This window comes from Hyla sarda, chromosome 8, assembly GCF_029499605.1.
Source record: "Hyla sarda isolate aHylSar1 chromosome 8, aHylSar1.hap1, whole genome shotgun sequence".
Taxonomy (NCBI): Eukaryota; Metazoa; Chordata; class Amphibia; order Anura; family Hylidae; genus Hyla; species Hyla sarda.
In genome coordinates, this window is record NC_079196.1 from 209,869,214 (window position 1) to 209,889,948 (window position 20,735).

Genomic DNA, 20,735 nt, shown 5'->3' on the forward strand with positions numbered 1-20,735 from the left:
CATATATCTTATTCAGTCATATTCCAAATCACTACATTGATGCCGAACAATGAGATAGACCCCTACCGCTGCAACAAGAAGAGACACGTGGGCAACAACTTTGTGAATATCGTCTACAACGACTCGGGGGAATTTTATAAGTTGGGGACTCTTAAGGTACGCCCCATTTTCCTTCCCCCCACCCCCTGTCCGACTGAATTTACTTTAATTTAATTTACATTAAATCTTATCCCGTCTCTCTAGGGTCAGTTTAACTTTGTGGACGTGAACATTCAGCCCTTGGATTGTGAGAGCAACTTGGTGACTTTACAATGTCGGAAAGGTAAATGCAGATTTTCGTATGATTTTAAAGAAATCTCCCTAAAATTGTCACTGGGGTTCCAGTAGTCTGTTTCCCAACCAGAGTGTCTCCAGCTGTTGCAAAACTACAACTCCCAGCATGCCCGGACAGCCTTTGGCTGTCCGGGCATGCTGGGAGTTGTAGTTTTGAAACAGCTGGGGGCGCCCTGGTTGGGAAACACTGCAAGCATTGGCTCCATAAAACTCCCAGCATAAAGAGTTTGGCTGTCCAGGCATGCTGGGTGTTGTCGTTTTGCAACAGCTGGAGGCACGCTGGTTGGGAAATAAACTAAATTCTGAAGGTCTTTTTTTTTTCTTTTGTAGATATGGAAGGACTGGTCGATATCACAGTTGCTAAAATAGTGTCTGATAAAAACCTGCCGTTTCTTGCCCGCCAGATGGCGCTGCACTCAAATGTGAGATCGGTTGCCCTTTTATAGTGTTTAACTGTCTCGGTCATGTGTTATTTACAACGTGATGGGTTTTTCTTTTGCTTTTCAGATGGCTTCACAGGTTCATCACAGTAGATCTAATCCCACAGACATTTACCCTTCAAAGTGGATCGCCAGACTGCGGCACATTAAGAAAATGAGACCAAAGGTAAGTGTCCCGGAGGGCGTGTCGTCAGACTTAGTGGAATCTCGCACACATCGATCACTATAGGCTTAAAAAAAAAAAAAATTTGAAGAAAAATTTGGGTGCAAAAAAAGGTTTTCTTCAAAGGTCTTTATTAAACAAAATGTTTACTGTTGTAACCTCTACAATGTGCTGGATGAGTTCTATTTTTTTTACATTTTCTCTATGCCTATACACTCACCGGACACTTTATTAGGTACACCTGCTCAATTGCTTATTAACCACAAATAGCTACTCAGCCCATCACCTGGCAGCAAGGCATTTAGGCATGTAGACGTGGTCAAGACAACTCGAAGTTTAAACAGCATCAGAATGGGGAATAAAGGGGATTTAAGTGACTGAACATGACATGGTTGTTGGGGGCCAGACGGGCCGATCGGAGTATTTCGCAAACTGCTGATCTACTGGGATTTTCACACACAAGCACATCTAGGGTTTACAGAGAATGGTCCAAAAAAGGGGAAAATATCCAGTGAGTGGTGGTTGTGTGGAGGAAAATGCCTTGTTGAGGTCAGAGAGAATGGGCAGACTGGTTTGATAACAGAAAGACAACAGTAACCTAAATAACCATTGGTTACATCCAAGGTATGGAAATTATTATTGCTGAATGCACAACACGGCCAACCTTGAAGCAGATGGGCAATCCACTTTGAAGGGTAAGACCCTACTGGGGGCCACTCCTGTCAGCTAGGAACAGGTAACTGGGGCCACAATTCACACAGGAACCAAAACTGGACAATGGAAGATTGAAGAACGTTGTCTGGTCTGAGGAGTCTCCATTCCAGCTGTAGTACCAATTGATCCTGGTATAAAAAACACAGCCTACCTGAGTATTGTTACTGACCATGTCCATCCCTTTGACACCCATCTTCTGATGATACTTCCAGCAGGATAATGCCCCATGTCACATGACATCATCATCAAAAAAAAGTCGAAACTTATCCTAAGTGAGCTTTCCTCCAGGGCTCCTCCTCCACCCTGGCTACTATCTGAGCTGTTCTGTAACCTCCTTCCTGCTGTTATCTATAACTTAATGGTGACTGTAATAGGGCTGAGCGGTATACCGGTTCATACCGAATACCGACCTTTTTGTGCTGCATGATATGAATTTTAACCCATACCGCAATACCGGTTTGGCCCCTCCCCTTCGGGAATGAATCAGCCCAGCGCTGCGCTGTCCCCACATCGGGGAGCTAATCATATGTTGCCCGCGAGCGCTGTTCTGCCCCTCAATTAATTATCAGCCTACAGCGTTCCCCATCCCCATCCTCCTGTTTGTTGCGGCTGCCGGCGCTGACACTCTATACCAGTGGTCTTAAACCTGCGGACCTCCAGATGTTGCAAAACAACTCTCAGCGTGCATGCTGGGAGTTGTAGTTTTGCAACATCTGGAGGGCCGCAGGTTGAAGACCACTGCCCTATACTGTGCGGTATCCCTATGCCCGGGCTGCAAAAAATAAACAAAATAAACTTTATCTTACCTCCCGTTGGTCCGGTACCGTCCTCATCTGCTTCCTAGGGAATGGAACGTCGGAGAGACGTCAGCCTATCACAGGCCGCAACGATGTTCTGCCTCGGCCACTGATAGGCTGAGCCCACTGTCATGTAAGAAGCCGTCCAGAGCGCCATACATGACAGTGGGCTCAGCCTATCAGTGGCCGAGGCGGAACATCGCTGCGGCCGGTGATAGGCTGATGTCTCTCAGACGTTCCCGTCCCCAGCGTAAGGCCAACGTCAGAACGTACGTTAGTTTATTTTGTTTACCTTGTGTCAGCGCCGGCGGCCGCAACAAACAGCACGAGGAGGGCAGCGCTAGTGGGTCACATGTGAGTATTCAGTGGGATGATAATTAATTGGGGGGGGGCAGAACAGCGCAGCGCTGGGCTGATAATTTGGGGGAGGAGGAAATACCGTGATATACCGTGGAACCGCCGAAAGTTACAAAAATACCGTGATACTCGTTTGGTCCTAGACTGTAGGACACCAGAATTCTATTAAGTGCTAAGGATGTAAAATATGAACAATGGAGATTCATCAAAACCTGTCCAGAGGAAAAGTTGCCCATAGCAACCAATCAGATCGCTTCTTTCATTTTAAACAAGGCCTGGTGAGCTGACTGGTTGCTTTTCCTCTGGACAGGTTTTGATGAATCTCCCCGGTGTCTTTTTGTGTTTTTTTTACTTGCGATCTGTTTTCTTCTAGATTCATGAAGAGTTGCTAGAAATGACAGCGAACATGCCTTATCCCATCCACAACCTCTCCAACAAAACTCCCCCGCAGAACCCTCCATCGGCCAGCGGCTCCTTTGAAACCGGGCAGCGGACTCGGCTCATCTCGGCTGTGGATGATTTCACTGAATTTGCCTAAAACCCACAATTCTGGGGGCAGGTGGACTGAGTTATTGGTACGTCCTAAGGAACTGACAGAAGGAAAGGTTTGGTCCCTACTTCAAGCACAGATTACTTAACAGTGAATGCTGAAACCTTCTGGGGCCTCATGTAGCAAAGATAAGAACCGGACGTTTTAGGAGACGCGGTTTTAAATTATTTTCAATATTGAAAAAAATCTTAATTTATTAAAGACTTCACCCCCCCTCCTCCCCCCCCCCCCACTCCCCTCCCTCTGTAATGTGATCAGTACAAGTCACCCAGCAATGGATCACAGGAACTGTCAGAAAGTTGGACACACAGGGTGAGCGTTACTGCTTTTGGTTGTTTTTGTGTTTTTTTCTGCACAGTTACCAATTAAAAAGACTTAAAAATAATATTAATGGGACCTATAATCCATACCAGAATGTGTTTATTTTTTTTTATTTTTCTCCAAGTTGCATAATTACAACCTTTATAACCACTCGAGATTTCCACCCAAGGGCTGGTCCTGAAGGACTCTAAGGCTAGGTTCAGACTACGGAATCTCCGTTCAGAAAATTTCCGCCCGGAGATTCAGAGTGTGGCCAGCGCTGACTGAATCAGTCGGCGCTAGGACCGCGCGGACACTACAGTCTCCAATATACTGCAATGTGCTCCGAGTATTTCCGCCTGAAGAAAGAGCAACCCTATTCTTCAGGCGGAAATTTCCAAGTGGATTTTCCGTTCACAAATTACCGCTTCACAAATTCCGAAGTTTGCATTTGTGAACGGAAACCCATTCACTACACTATACATTTTAGTAAGCGGAATTTTCGCCTGCAATTTCAAAGAGGAATTGCAGGCGGAAATTCCGTAGTCTGAACCTAGCCTAATGGGAACAGTGTCCCTGCTGTGGAAAAAGTGGAGGAACTCCATTCCCATACAATGCAAGGATTCCAAAAATAGGAAAGGGGTATCCAGCTCCCAGGAAAAAATTATATTAAAAGCCAAAATTTAATTAAACCATTTAAAATTTCGCATGAAAGAAGAAACACACACCCAGTGAGTTAAAATCACAATGCCGACGCGTTTTGGACCATTAGGTCCTTAGTCATGGCGAGACAACGCATGTAATTTATTCTGCAATTTGCAAACAATGCAATGTGCAATACATAGGCTGCACTTCGAGGAAGTTAAAAAGGAGGCTATACAAACACTTCAGTGCAAAACCTGAAGAATTTGGTGGTTCTCGTGCACTCTCTGGCTTAAGCAAACACATTTCGGAGATGCACGCAGGTGATCCGCAATCAATTCAGATTACGGGTTTAGAACCAGTGTCTCAACTGCAAAGAGGTGGTGATTGGCCTCATGCGGTTTTTAAAAGAGAAGCTTTTTGGATATTAAAATTAGATCCTCGTTCCCCTAATGGGTTGAATTCTCGCAACGATCTATCCTACTTTTATTAGAATACGATTTAATTGATGTGTGCAGAATATACAGTGAGGCAACCCTGCATTATATATATTTTTGCTCTGAAATATTGTTGTATATTATGAATTTTTTTTGTTTCCCCCCCCCCCCCCTTTTTTCCTTGGTTTTGTGCTTCTGTGTTTTTTTGATTCTATTCATTCATTTATGTGGATATATATGAGACTATTGGTCAATGAAATATATGAACGGGTTAATGCTGTTGGATTCTGACTCGCACGAAGAATCCCTCCCCAGGAAGTGACGGCAGATGCCGAACTTCCAAGTGGGGGAAAGGCACTTTTTTGTACTACATGAAGATGGACAGTTTGAGAGTCATTTCTGTGCCATGACTAAGGACCTAATGGTCTGAAACGCGTCGGCGTTGTGATTTTAACTCACTGGTTGTGTGTTTTCTTTCATGCTGAATTTTAAATGGTTTAATGAAATTTTGGACTTTCAATATTTTTTTCCTGGGAGCTGGATACCCCTTTCCTATTTTTGGAATCCTTCTTGCATTGTATATGTACCGAGGGAACGGCTCTGCATCTTCCTTGCTTCCGGAACCTATATGGAGTGTATGGCTTCAAGTCTACAGAAGCGGTGAGCTGGCTATGACTGTTCTCTTCTGACTGTGTTCTCCATTCCCATACGTTCCTGCAGGACTTGAGCCCTGCTTCTAACCCATTGTTTCTCAACCAAGGTGCCACTAGGAGGTGGCTGGGAAGTTAGTTTTGCAACAGCTGGAGGCACTCTGGTTGGGAAACCCTGTTCTAACCACTATAGTACAGGTAGAAATGAAGCATGACCCTCACCAAGATTCTGTGCAGAAGGTAATTTCTTTATCGCTGACGCGGTATTCTACACATCAATGTAGGGAGAGATGGACACTGGAAACGCCAGTAGTGACAGCTGTTTCAAGCACTAGGTGTATTTTATCAGATCTTTATTTTTTTATTTATTTTTTTTACTTCTTCCAGGCTAGGTTTCCAATTTGTAATTAATTTTTTTTTGGGGGGGGGGGGGGGGGGGGGACCCTTTCTGCAGTTTTCCATTTCCATGGCGACTTCTTCCCCACCCTAGAGGGTGGGTTGCCATGGACTGTCCTAATGATACGTGATTCAGGCAGCATGAAAGTGATGACAGGTTCACTTTAGTCATTGGGCGCTCCATAGTGACTTCTTCCCACCCTTCCAGTGTGTATTGATCTTTCTTTATATTAATAAATATTTCTATATCCAAACAAAAACAAAAAAAATCTATCAAATACTGAAGGGGCAGGAGAAATCGCTGTGGACCTCCCCAATGACTTGTGATTCAGGCAGCATGAAAGTGATGACAGGTTCACTTCTTAGCCAGCCATATGCAACAAAAATTGCCATAAACAATGATGTGTTTTTTTTGCTTTCGCTGGTGATTTAGATCAGTGGTCTGTCTCCACACTGAGACCCTTTAGCTGTTGCAAAACTACAACTTCCAGCATGCCCGGACAGCCAACGGCTGTCCGGGCATGCTGGGAGTTGTAGTTTTGCAAAGGCTGCAGGGCCACAGTTTGGAGACCACTGATCCAGCCTTCAGATTGTTACCAGTCACCACTGGGCTTTTTTTTGTACACATATGGCAGCCATCTTGACACCATGGCGTTGTCAGGCTTGTCCGTGATCGTCTTCATACAGAACACCAGCACACACAGTCTTCTTGCAGCAGCCATCTTTTATTTGTGACTTTGTCCAACAACTTGCATCGCAGCACATTTTACAAACATAAGGCAATAGTGAAGATGCCGCCCTTCAGACCTAGATTTCGGCCGCGGCCTGGGCCAATGAAGGTTTCCTTTCCCAGATCACCCAGATGCCACAGACCTCAAAGTCGTAATATCAACATGCTTGCCTCCTCCATTGTCCGAAACGCGTCAATCAAGCCGAAAGGACGAAATCTTGTTCTCCAGACAATAAATAATCTTACAATTTTATTTTTATTTATTTTTAAATTTTGACAATACACGTAAAAAAGCAAAAGCAATAAAGGCTCTGCGCGGAATCGCTGCCGGCAGGAGGGGAGAAATGGGGGTAAGTGCAATGTTTTACATAGACCAGCTCTATGCGGCCACCGGATCGATGGCTTTTGTCATTGAAAAATATAAAAAAAATAAAACATTTTTATTACCTGCTAATTCAATAAAATATGAAAGATCGATGGTTGTAAACGAAATTAACTTTCCATTCCTGGTAGGTAAGAGGGAGAGAGGGCTCTGCTGGAAGGGACTGGATCTATGGTTTAGGCCAGTGCTGGGAGTACAGGGTTAAAAAAATATATATTAATCCAGGCAAAACAAAAAATTTCCTCCAGGGGCTATGGGTGGTGTAAAATTTATAATAATTCATTATTGTTGGTGTAGGTCAGTGGTCTCCAAACTGCAAACCTCCAGCTGTAGCAAAACTACAACTTTCAGCATGCCCGGACAGCCAACGGCTGTCCGGGCATGCTTGAAGTTGTAGTTTTGCAACAGCTGGAGGCACCCTGATTTGGAAACACTTATGTAGGTGAAGGTTTTTTTTTTTTGTCCACTTTTTTATTTTGTGTGGTGCTAAGGTGTACACGCGGCAAATTTTATTAAGCGGACGCACAGCCTTTGATAAATTTTGGGCAGGTACACCTCTCCAGAAATGTCATTTTAGCACACTATCTTCTATGGTTTACTCGTGACAAGTAGAGATGAGCGAACTTACAGTAAATTCGATTCGTCACGAACTTCTCGGCTCGGCAGTTGCTGACTTTTCCCTGCATAAATTAGTTCAGCTTTCAGGTGCTCCCGTGGGCTGGAAAAGGTGGATACAGTCCTAGGAGACTCTTTCCTAGGACTGTATCCACCTTTTCCAGCCCACCGGAGCACTGGAAAGCTGAACTAATTTATGCAGGAAAAGTCAGCAACCGCCGAGCTGAGAAGTTCGTGACGAATCAAATTTACTGTAAGTTCGCTCATCTCTAGTGACAAGTTTTGCAACTTTATGTAACAAATATTGAGGTGTCTCAAACCACACAGTTCTTAGTCATGGCATGCCATGCAACCACTGTCTACAATCCTTATTGTAGACAGTGGTAGTAGGACACGCCATGACTAAGAACTGTGTGGTTCGAAACACGTCAGAATTGTTTTTTTTTGTTTTATGTTGTTAAATAACCATTTAAAGGGGTACTCCACCCCTAGACATCTTATTCCATAATCAAAGGATGAGGGATAAGATGTCTGATCGTGGGGGTTTGGCCCCTGCAAACAACCCCCCACCCCCACGATATCTGTACACACACCCGGCATTCTGAACATTATGTTCAGAACGCTTGACATGGGTGTCCGTGATAGTGACGTCATGCCACGCCCCCTCCATTCATGTCTATGGGAGGGGGTGTGGCAGCTAGTACACAGCGCCTCCTCTCAGACATGAATGGAGTGGGCCTGGTGTGACATCACAAGGGGGGAGTGGCGTGACGTCACAGGCACCTGCCCGCACCAAGCGTTCTTTGGGACCCCCAGCGATCAGACATCTTATCCTTTTTGGTTAAGGGATAAAGTGTCTAGGGGCAGAGTACCCCTTTAGCTTTTTAATGATGCCCTAATAAATTTTGTTTATTTTTTTGGTCATAAAAAAAAATGCAGGGGGGAAATTAAGGACTATAGTAAAATAAAAAGAAAATAAAGGTGCCAAAATGTATGTAAAAAAAATAAATAAAAAAAGGTATAGTGTCCGCATGTTGCAGTCTTACAATACTGCCAGGAATAAAAAGAAAAAAAAAGCCAATAAGACTGGATAAAATACACTTCGTAATGCCTGACTTGTCCTGTAGTGAGGTTTAGCACCTACTGTCAGGTCTTGCAGCTGATCGCCGGAGGTTCTACGAAGTATAAATGTTCCTATTTCTTTTTTTTACTGTTGTTTAAACATTGTGTTTCCCAACCAGTGTGCCTCCAGCTGTTGCAAAACTACAACTCCCATCCATTAGCTGTCTGGGCATGCTAAGAGTTGTAGTTTTGCAACAGCTGGAGTTTCGCTAGTTGGGAAACACTCTGTTCCCCCCTCTATTTAAAAAATAAAAAATATTGTCAACAGCCTCGTATCGTCTCCATGTAACTAATCAGACTGTTTTATTTTTTTTAAACCATGGAATATAAAGTTACGAAGGCGTTTTAGTCCCTACATGTAATGTACTCTGGTCCAGCCATCCCTACAATTACATGAGTTCTATCGGGTGAATATGATGTTACTATGGGGGGGGGGGGAGGGGAAGGCACAAACTTATATGATGAAACTAATGGTAAATGAGAACTGTTCAAAAATGATTTATATTAATATGCAAACTGTATCAAATATATTAAATAAGCGGCTTAGATATGTTTTTTATGTTTTTTTTTTTTTTTGTATTATATATTCAGACTTAAGCCTCCAGGTGTCTCTTAAATACTTCCAGAATCTATACCCAACGCCACAAAAAAAAAAAAAAAAATTGTATACGGCATTGACAACCAATTGCCTTTTTTTTTTTTTTGTCACTTAAAGGGGTACTCCCGTGGAAAACTTATTTATTTTATTTTTTTAATCAACTGGTGCCAGAAAGTTAAACAGATTAGTAAATTACTTCTATTAAAAAATCTTAATCCTTCCAGTACTATTTAGGGGCTGTATACTACAGAAGAAATGCTTTACTTTTTGGATTTCTCTGATGTCATGACCACAGTGCTCTCTGCTGACCTCTGCTGTCCATTTTTGGAACTGTCCAGAGCAGGAGAAAATCCCCATAGCAAACATATGCTGCTCTGGACAGTTCCTAAAATGGACAGCAGAGGTCAGCAGAGAGCACTGTGGTCGCGACAGAAGAGAAATCCAAAAAGTAAAGCATTTCCTCTGTAGTATACAGCCCCTAAAAAGTACTGGAAGGATTAAGATTTTTTAATAGAAGTAATTTAAAAATCTGTTTTTAACTTTCTGGCACCCGTTGATTTAAAAAAATAAAAATAAAAAAAATAAAAAATTTCCACGGGAGTACCCCTTTTAATTTGAATTATGGTTACAACACTTTTTTTTTTGCTCCCCCCCATAAACGGTAATACTGATAATTAGAGATGAGCGAACTTACAGTAAATTAGATTCGTCACAAACTTCTCGGCTCGGCAGTTGATGACTTTTCCTGCATAAATTAGTTCAGCTTTCCGGTGCTCCGATGGGCTGGAAAAGGTGGATACAGTTCTAGAAAAGAGTCTCCTAGGACTGTATCCACCTTTTCCAGCCCACAGGAGCACCGGAAAGCTGAACTAAATTATGCAGGATAAGTCTTCAACTGCCGAGCCGAGAAGTTCGTGACGAATCGAATTTACTGTAAATTTGCTCATCTCTACTGATGATCCTTTACATACGGTGCGGGAACGGAATTTGAGTAAAATTCTAAAATATTAATTTTTTTTTAAATGTATTCCCTTTTATGAATGTGTAAAGGGGGAGGGGGGGGGGGTTAACTCGATAACTAAAAGTTTATAAAATGTTATTTAAAAAAAAAGAGAAGAAAAAGTGTGTTCAAGAGACACAAGTAGGCCGCCCCGCTAATCCATAACCTGTACCTGTTTTTTTTTTTTTTAAAGCCAATATGCAAATATTCTACTTGTATAAAATACATATAAATATATACAAGAGCACGACATCCAATACATAAATACCTCTAGGGATAATAGTGCTCCGGCCCTCTATCTACACCATTGCTTCATTTGGTTAGGACGCTATGAAAATATAGCGAATATTACAAAAATATACATATTCCAACCCGCGACTGAGCGTCACCGGTTTACAAAGGATGAAATGTGAGCTGTGTCATAAAAAAAAAAAAAAAAAAAAAAAAAATTTTAAAATACAGAAACATCTCTGACTACAGGGGGAATGTAAAAGATGGTTAAAATGGTGGTTTTTGGATTTTCGGAATAACATTATTTCTTCTATTCCAATCACATCCAGAGCTGCATTCACAATTCTGCCAGTTTTAACGTGTAAGACGTCATTGTCTGTATATAAGATACTGTAACACACTATAGCAGTGGTCTTCCACCTGCGGACCTCCAGCTGTTGCAAAACTACAACTCCCAGCATGCCCGGACAGCCAACGGCTGTCCGGGCATGCTGTGAGTTGTAGTTTTGCAACAGCTGGAGGTTTGCAGTGGAAGACCACTGCACTATAGGAAAGTGGTCTCTAAACTGTTGGACCTCACAGGATGCTGGGAGTTGTAGTTTTGCAACATCCGGATGATCACAGTTTGGAGACCACTGCTATTGGAGATGTTTGGGCCTGAAAATTTAGTTTTTTTTTTTAGTTTTTTAGTTTTTTTTTTAGTTTTTTAGTTTTTTTTTCTCCTTCCTCTCTCTCAATTGATCCTCTATGCAATGTAAGGGGGTGTAGTGACAAAGTCTAAACCATCAGTATTGTATATGCAGCTCTCGCCGTGACTGGAGTATAAAATGTTTTTTAATTTGGCTGCAGTACAAATCCACCTATGCAAACTCAGTTTTTTGGTATGATCACTTTTTTTTTTTTTTCTCCCCCTAGTCCCAGGATAGGGGATGGCTAGCTTTTGATCCTGCAAACACTGCAGCCCCCCCATGCTTGACCACTGATCCATTCATCCTCTAAGGAAGTGGTCCCCAACCCAGTCCTTAAGTCCCACCAGCATTATGGGTTTTTGAGTTACTCCACTGGAATAGAGCCGGGGGGGGGAGAATTGAAAAAAAAATAAAATAATCTAATTCTGAATTGTTGGCGGGGCTTGAGCATTGGGTTAAGGAGTGTCGCACTTTGGTGAGGTATCTACCATTTATATGCAGTCCCTAGATAGGGACTAGGCAACCTTTTGGCACTGCAGATGTTTTGGACTACATCTCCCATGATGCTTTGGCAGCATTTTTTGGATGAAAGAGCATCATGGGAGATGTAATCCAAAACATCTGTAGTGCCGAAGGTTGCCTATACCGGCCCTAGATGGCTGTGGAATATGATGGCTAGGAATAGGGTGTGGTGGCTGAGGAAACCATGTTCAATCGCATGGAGACACCTTGATTAGTTTTTTTGGGCTCCATTCCCCCTTTTTAGCTTTTTTCAGTTTGATGTACAGACCTGAGCATCACCTGTTAATAAAACACCTTACACCAGAGGTCCCTAACCCAGTCCCCAAGGCCACCAACAGTCCAGGATTTTATTTTTTCCTGTTCTATTCCAATGGAGTAACTGGGGGAAAAAAAAAACAGCATGTTGGTGGGCCTTAAAGGGGTACTCCCATGCCCCAGCCTTTTGAACATCCGGTTCAGAAGACTTGGAGTAGCGGTTGCCACATCATGCCCAATCCAATAGACCTTAATGGAGGGGCTTGCTGTAATGCTGTATTCAGAAGGCTGGGGCACGGGAGTACTCCTTTAAGGACTTTATTGAGGACAACTGCCTTACAAGGTATAAGACATGGTCTTGGAGATAGGAAGTCCCTTACAAAAATACTTAGGTTGCATTGAATGTTTCTGGCCTGGGTATATATAGAATTATTATTATTATAATTTTTTTTTTTAAAGCATTTGATAAAGTGCGTGGCGCTCCATGCAAACTGCTGAAAGGTACAAACTAACACAAACATGAGAAATACATTCAGTTCCAAAGGGGGATGTATAGCCTCCTGGACCCTGATGATAGCAGGAGCACTAGGGATTATATTTGGGGGGGTCGGATCGGATCTCATCTAATCTACGTTCTTGTGTATAACCAGAAGCCACAGATGGTCTACACAGCAAGGACCTTCAGAACCAGAGGTGTCAGCCATAAGTGGTGCTTGCCATTTTCTTCCAAGACTATACGATGCCTTTTCAGGAATTTTGCTTTTGGGCCAAGACACCCCCCCCCCCTCCCCCCACACACACATACGGACCAACAATAGCAAGCGGTGCCTTAATTTGGAAAGATGATAGTAAAGTCCCTCTAGGTTCCAAACCACATGGTGAGATATTCCTGTAATTCTCCTTTGAAGGCACAAAGTAAATTCCACCGTGGAAGAAATCTCTGGTACTTAAGACACAATACAAATACTTCTGCACCAGGTGCAACTGTTTGTGTGCAATGCCTTAGGGGCGGAGGTCTTCCACCATTTTTGTCCTGTAAACTCAACTGTGGGGGATCATAACAAATGGGTAGTAGGAGATCAAACTTTCACAAGTTCCTCAAGAAATCAGAAAGAAGAGTAACTCCTTCATAAGTCCATCTTACTCCCGCCATGATGTTGGTTCATCCAAGCCAAGTAGAATTCTGTTCCCTTTTTCCCCCCTGGTAAAGTACCCAGGTAATGACTTCTCTACAGTGCTAAAGGGAATAAGACGCTCTTGCAGCACCCTGATTATAACCTAGAGACCAGCAATGACTGTTGTCGTAACTCAGGACTGACCAGCAAGTCCTTCAATACACCCCGGTCCCTTTTTAAAAGCACCATCGATAATCTTGCAAGAAGCATCTCCAGAAGATGACTAGATGCCAAACACGTTCTTAAGACTTTTATAAAGCTTCATTCAGAGTCAGTAAGCAGCTCCTTGTAGCTCAGTGTTTCCCAAATATGAGTCCTAGTAATTGTCAACAGGACAGGTCGCGGGACAGCCGGCTGTCTACAAACCAAAGTATGAGCCGCCAGGGCTCATTGAAAATATCGTCTGGAGCCACCCGGGCTCCATGAACTCAGTATAAGCCTCCAGGGCTTCCAAAAGTAAAGCTTTCAAGCCACCAGGGCCTGTAGATTTAGGACCTAAAAGCCTCCAGGGCTTTAGAACCAAAAGGAACCTGTGCTTGTTGACGTATCTTGGGAAACGCTGTTAAATCAGGACTAACTGTTCGTAGGCCAACAAGACGAGCTGTTGGGAAGATCTCCATTTGGGTCTTGAAGATCTACCAGTTGGTTTGTAAGAGCAACGTGAGAAAACTTATCCCAATACTTATACCAAGACGCCCCTGGAGCTAATGAGACATCACACCAATGGGGTCTGCTAACTAACACTGGGATGGACTCTGTTGTGTGCCCGCATGGTCTTCCTCCTTTTGCTCTGTGTTAACTGCATCGGGATGAGCGCCGGCTCTTCTGCCACCACCTTGTCCACGGATATCGTTTTGCTCGCTGAAGTGCTCTCTGTTAATACCTGAGAAATTGTGGACGATGGTGAAGTAGGCAGCAGAGGATTTTGCTTCCGTCGCTGGTGACTCTCAGATTTGGCACTTCCACTTTGAGTGGATGCAGAGTTCTGCTGGAGGCCTTGTGACCCTTGGGAATGTCTTAGTGACCTCTGAGTTGGAGTGCTCTCGTGTTGACTCCTCTTCTTGGCTATTCTCATTTGTACATGTTCCAGATTGCGCTCTATCTGATAGACTTCTTCGGTGGCATGGTTGACCAGATCAAACTGTGACAGAAGAGTCTCCAGCACGGGGAGCAATCTTTGAATGTTGGCATCGACCTCTGCCCTCTCCCTGGTGCTCACGGCGCTGAACGTATCTAGCTGACTGGAAATGGTGGAGAAGGAGGAGGAAGATGAGGTATCGGAAGCGGCACTAGCAGTAGAACCTCGAAGAGACTTGGAATCACTGGAAGAGCGGGAAGGAAGTGGTTCCATTCCTTCAAAGCGCACCTTGTGACGGAACTGAAATACACAAATATTTTTTTTTATGTTTTTTGTTATGCGAATCAACCACCATACAGTAAAATACCATTTGTATTTGATACCTCTATCACAGTGTTTCCCAACCAGGGTGGAGGCACCCTGGTTGGGAAACACTGCTCTATCGCATAGATACATTCAACTTACCTCTTTCACTTTGCTGACACCCATCCAGATCCGAAGCCTCCTGAGAAAAAGCTCCACCATCTCATAGTCCTGTAGTTCGAAAGCCGGTCGGAATAAATCCAGCCGCACCTGTCGGTAATTGTTGATCAATATGGCCCCAAAGAATCTCATCAGGATCCATACTTCCAGCACCAGGTAGCTCGCAAAGTAGAGATGGTGAACATAGGAGAAATACGGGAACGGGGCCTTTAGACTTAAAGTGCCACGAGCCACGGCAAACAGAGAGAGGATGCTTGCCCCAAAGCTGTGAAATCTCTCCCAGGAGGATGAGAAAAGCTGGAGAAAAAGATACATAAAAATCACTAAAGCACTGATCCACCATAAACACACAAAAAATCTACATATCGTGTGCAAGGAATGAATAGGTCGAAATGCTTCTACGATGACGGATCATGTGACTGCTGTGGTTACCATATACTGCGGAGAAGAATAACAAAATCATTACATATTAACCCCTCAACGACAATGGACGTAAATTAACTTCATGGTGCCGTGGTACTTAACGCACCAGGACGTACATTTACGCTCCGCCATGACCGTGAGCGCCGGAGCGGTGCTCGCGTCATGCGCGGCAGGTCCCAGCTGCTATCAGCAGCCAGGGACCCGCCGGTAATGGTGGACATCCGCATGGTTGGACCATGCGGATGTCTGCCATTAACCCCTCAGATGCCGTGATCAATACAGATCACGGCATCTGCGGCAGTGCGGTACTTTAAATGGATGATCTGATCGACCGCAGGGCTGCCACGGGGATCCGATCACCCATAATGGCGGACGGAGCTCTCCTAACCTGCCGCCGGCCGTCTCCAGGGGTCTTCTGCTCTGGTCTGAGATCAAGCAGTCCAAAGCAGAAGATAGCCGATAACACTGAACAGTGCTATACCCTATGCATAGCACTGAACAGTATTAGCAATCAAATGATTGCTATAAATAGTTCCCTATGGGGACTATTAAAGTGTAAAAAAAAGAAAAAAAATTGAAAAATCCCCTCCCCCAATAAAAATGTAACTCATCAGTTTTTCCCATTTTACCCCCAAAAAAGCGTTGACATTTTTTTATAAACATATCAAAATATATTGTTAATTACTCCGTACGGTGAACGGCGTAAATGTAAAAAAAAATTTAAGTCCAAAATTGCTGCCTTTTTTTGTCACATTTTATTCCCAAAAAAAATAACAAAAAACTAATAAGAAAAGTCAAACCTAAGCAAATGTGGTACCGATAAAAACTACAGACACGGCGCAAATAATTAGCCCTCATACCGCCCCGTATACGGAAAAATTTGAAAGTTATAGGTGGTCAAACTAGGACAATTTCAAACATACTAATTTTGTTAAAATGGTTTGAGATTTTTTTTAAGCGGTACAATTATAGAAAAGCGTGTAACCATGGGTATAATTTTAATCGTATTGACCCACAGAATAAGGAAAACATGTCCATTTTACCATAAAGTGTACAGCGTGAAAACAAAACATTCCAAAATGTGCTAAATTGCGGGTTTCTTTTCAATTTTCCCACGTAAATAATATTTTTTTGGTTGCGCCGTACACTTTATGGTAAAATGAGTGATGTCATTACAAAGTAAAATTGGTGATGCAAAAAAACAAGCCCCCATATGGGTCTGTGGATGGAAATATAAGAGAGTTAGGATTTTTAGAAGGTAAGGAGGGACAAACTAAAAATGCTAAAATTAAATTGGCCTGGTCCTTAAATTAAAGGGGTATTCCAGGAAAAAACATTTTTTTTTATATCAACTGGCTCCAGAAAGTTAAACAGATTTGTAAATTACTTCTATTAAAAAATCTTAATCCTTCCAATAATTATCAGCTGCTGAAGTTGAGTTGTTCTTTTCTGTCTGACAACAGTGCTCTCTGCTGACATCTCTGCTTGTCTCGGGAACTGCACAGAGTAGAATAGGTTTGCTATGGGGATTTGCTTCTACTCTGGACAGTTCCCGAGACACAAGTCATAAGAGAGAACTTAGACAGAAAATAACAACTCAACTTCAGCAGCTCAAAAGTACTGAAAGGATTAAGATTTTTTAATAGTAATATATAAAAAAGTTTTTTCCTGGATAACCCCTTTAAGGCCAAAATGGGCCTGGTCCTTAAGGTGTTAAAATCATATGAATTCATGGACTTTTGCTCCCGAGCATTTTCAGATACGACTGTACTTACCAAAAAGCCAACCTGAGCGTACACCAGCACCAGACCCAGCGTGGCCCCCGCTGCAGCACACAGCTCTTTCATAGACATACTCAGCGTCTTTCCAAATACGGACCACTCCCTGATGAATCGTAGCTGCTGTGCCACCTTAACAGGAAAGATCATTTATTAATGTATTTACACTTTTTTGGGCTGAAGTTTGGAGTAAAAAAGTCGCCCACAGCAGCTTTATAAGAAAACATTATGGACAGCCAAATTTCTGTTTATGGATGCACGGTCAGGAATTTATCAAAAAAAAAAAAAGTTGCAAACCTCCCATTTTATCGCAAGTCACCGCCAGGCAGGGATCAGGTTTAGAAAAATGACTAACCACAGCATTTTTCAATGTTTTATATAAAATATAATTATTATAAAAAAGTTTGCAATTGGAAATAGAACCCCCACCATTAGCATCGACAGTTTTGTCCACAGATGTTAAAGTCAAATGGTTTAAAGCGATACTCCACCCCTAGACATTTTATCTCCTATCCAAAGGATAGGGGATAAGATGTCTGATAGTGGGGGTCCCGTCACTGGGGACCCCCGCAATCTCGGCTGTGGCACCCTAGACATCCGGTGCGAACTTCGCACCGTGACGGATGACTGGCGATGCAGGGTGGAGGCCCATGATGTCACGATCACGCCCCGCTCTTTACATTACAGCCACGCCCCCTCAATGCAAGTCTATGGGAGGGGGCGTGACTGCCGTCACGCCCCCTCCCATAGACTTGCATTGAGGGGGCGTGTCCTTGACGTCACGAGCAGGGTGTGGCCGTGACGTCACGAGCCTCCGGCACTGCACCCGACGCTCTAAACGAACGCCAGGTGCAGCAGGGAAATCGCGGGGGGACCCCCATGATAAGACATGTTATTCCCAATCCTTTGGATAGGGAATAAGATATCTAGGGGTGGAGCACCCCTTTAAGCTTTTAGAAACAGACTTTGGCATCTTGAATAACAAGATTACTGTTAAAAACTTTTTACTACCACTCCTTGAGATCAGCAATGCAATACAGCAACACACAGACACTTTTCCTTACAATTTGAAATTGATTGCGCTGAGGTAATTTCCCTAAGCTGTGTATTGCTAAGGCAAATGTATCATAGACCGTGTGATCAAAAATCTGGCACACGTCAGCACTTACACAACTAAAAATTATTGCCTGCAAAATACGTCCACCACAGAGAGTAAGGATAAATTCCCCCCATCATGTGGAATACCTGAAAACCATCAACTAAAGGCTAGCTTCTACTAATGAACCATATTTGGGTCTACTTGTGCACGCCCTATTGGGGTGGGTGACTGGCCCAACAAATTTGCCGGCTATTTCATGGATAACCCAAAAAACACGAACACAACCCACTGATCAGCCGCCGCTGTCTCAGACCACCAACTCGAGGGGGGTCTCAAACGGATCTTCCGTCCCAGACGCTGCTTGGATCCCTTGTCCGCAAGAGCTGAGCCTATTTGTTTAGATGGATCTACCGCCTTCGTTGACTGATGGACTCCTTCGTGATACGCAATTTTTCTGACTGGACTTCTAGTTTTTCAGGTTTGGGGTGTAGGGGGGAGGGAATGTGGGGAGTAGGGGTCCAGGGGGGGAGAGGGGGTGTTAGGTATGGGTTTTCTTTTACTTTTGTTACGTGGGGGATGTGGGGAGGAGGGGGAGGGGTATTCTATAGAACTGCAAATCCAAAAACACACACACAAAAAAAAAATTATTAGTCCAGTTTCCATACTTTTTCTTAGGGTTCTACTGTCTGGAGCCTGTGTTCACCACTACGGGCCTTTACCTGTGATGTGCCTTCTAGGTAGCGGGATGTCACTGATAATATGCAGCCCATGTTTCCGAGTTTACATTTGCTGGTGGGGAGGGCTCTCCTGTTGATTGGAATTCCGTCTTTGCCATGGGATGTATGGAAGTCCCTAAAGCACTTGGGATGTGGGAAGGGGTGGTGGTCCCCATGTTCATGCGTATTACTGTTGTTGGTGGGAAGGGGGGGGAGGGTGAATGGTAATTTTTTTTTTGTGTTTATTGGTCCTTATGGACTAACAGGATTTCCTGTCCCCCAATAAGCGCAGCCTAGTCCTCTGCCATCTCAAAAGGCCATCACCTGATGTGGTACTTTTACAGGAAACCCACTTGTAGACTGCGGACTTCTTTAGGATGAAGAAATGGTGGGTAGGTCGAGTAGAAGGATCCTCTGCAGTAGACCGCAAAGCGGGGGTCCTGACCTTATTTCATAAATCCTTTGTATATGATGTGCTGGCAGTGCAGGCTGATACAGCGGGGAGAGTATGTAGTGTCCACATTAAAACTTCGGCTGATGAGCTAGTGTTATTTAATGCCTATGGTCCTAATACAGATAACAGCTTGTTTTTTACTGATCTGGCCTCACGTGTGATGTTAGGGCAGGGTAACCAGACTTTGGTAGCTGGTGATTTTAACGCAATCATGTGTGCTGTAGAGGATAGACGTAGTAATAGAAGACTGGCCTTACAACCTCGTCCTTGCATAATTTAGCCACTATTCCCACGCCCATGATTTGAGGTCGAGGCTTGATTATTGCTTTGTCCCACCTTCCTTGCTTCCCAGGGTGCAACAGATAGAAGACATGGTGATATCGGACCATTCCCCATTACTGCTCCAGATGACAGATGTCTTTCCGCAGGGGACTGACTTCCTTTGGCAATTCCCTGTGGGGTTGATCAGGGACGAACGGTATGAAGACCTGCTTAGAGGTTGGTGGCATGACTTTGAGCATACTAACAGTGCTCATTCCTGCACACCACAATTATACTGGGAGACCGCAAAAGCTGTATTACGAGGGAGGATTTTAGGGTACACTACATCTTGTATAAGGAAGCTGAACCAATTGCTACATTGGGCCAGATTCTCCAGCAGGCCTACACCGCTTTTCAGGTGTCTCCTTCAGAGATGACCAAGTTGGCCTGGCCAGTTGCCAAGGCTGATTACGAAGCATGCCTGGAGGAGGGATAACTTTACACGCTCTCAGTTCGAGGCTACCTTGTTTCGCTATGGTAACAAACCTGCGGGTGGCTCTGAATGCCACAGTTACCGAGGAGGAGCTTGATGCGGCCATCAAGGGACTGATGACCAATAAGGCCCCGAGGCCTGATGGCTTTTCAGGAGGCTTCTACAAACTCCTGAAGGGAGAACTTTTGCCTACACTGTTGAGTCTATACAATGCCTACCTGCAGGGGAGCCCTATCCCGGCTTCTATGAATACAGCTTATATTAAAGTTTTACCTAAACCTGGGAAGGATTTGCTCACACCTGATGGTTACCGTCCTAGCTGACCACCTAGCGAGGTTTCTCCCTAGGTTGATCTCTTCTTTGCAGGTGGGCTTTGTTAAGGGATGCTCGGCGGGGGGCGAAGATCCGCAGGGTGATAACAGTCCTGGATTAAATACAGCTTAGACCATCCTTACGTTACAGTCCTGCAATTCTGTCCATCAATGCCGAGAAGGCATTTGACAATGTCAGTGGAAGGTGCTTCAGACAATGGAGTTTTCTGGCCCTTTTGTTAACTACGTTCATGCACTCTACACTTCCTCTATGGCTAGGATATCTACCCTGGGATTCCTCTCCTCACCCTTCTCTCTCCAAAAGGGCACTTGCCAGGGTTTCCCCTTATCGCCTCTACTTTTTAACTTAGTCATTGAACACTTGTCAAGGGTCTTGTCTACCGCTCAAGTCTTTGAAGGTATATCGGTGGGCAGGAACTCAATTACGCAAGCTCTGTTTGCAGATGATCTTTTGATTTTCCTTGCTAACCAAACTTGAGATCAAGCAGCAGTTTTCAATCTCTTGTCTGTCATTGGCCTA

At 43.8% G+C, this 20,735-nt stretch overlaps 2 protein-coding genes across 8 annotated transcripts in view; one reads left to right on the plus strand and one right to left on the minus strand.

Annotated features, from left to right (window-relative positions):
- Positions 1–3,745, plus strand: part of TSC2 (TSC complex subunit 2) — a 77,419-nt gene extending 73,674 nt beyond the window's left edge. For all 6 annotated transcript variants that reach the window (XM_056535578.1, XM_056535581.1, XM_056535580.1 and 3 more), the window contains 5 exons: positions 17–156; positions 244–322; positions 664–755; positions 841–939; positions 3,178–3,745. In XM_056535578.1, the coding sequence (XP_056391553.1) occupies positions 17–156; positions 244–322; positions 664–755; positions 841–939; positions 3,178–3,342 (575 nt within the window). In that variant the 3' untranslated portion in view covers positions 3,343–3,745. The remainder of the gene's footprint in view (positions 1–16; positions 157–243; positions 323–663; positions 756–840; positions 940–3,177) is intronic.
- A 7,244-nt stretch (positions 3,746–10,989) lies between these two features.
- The window catches only part of PKD1 (polycystin 1, transient receptor potential channel interacting), a 185,255-nt gene continuing 175,509 nt past the window's right edge, over positions 10,990–20,735 (minus strand). For both annotated transcript variants that reach the window (XM_056535584.1, XM_056535585.1), the window contains exons 43-45: positions 16,858–16,992; positions 14,642–14,956; positions 10,990–14,476 (exon numbers count right to left, since the gene is read on the minus strand). In XM_056535584.1, the coding sequence (XP_056391559.1) occupies positions 13,832–14,476; positions 14,642–14,956; positions 16,858–16,992 (1,095 nt within the window). In that variant the 3' untranslated portion in view covers positions 10,990–13,831. The remainder of the gene's footprint in view (positions 14,477–14,641; positions 14,957–16,857; positions 16,993–20,735) is intronic.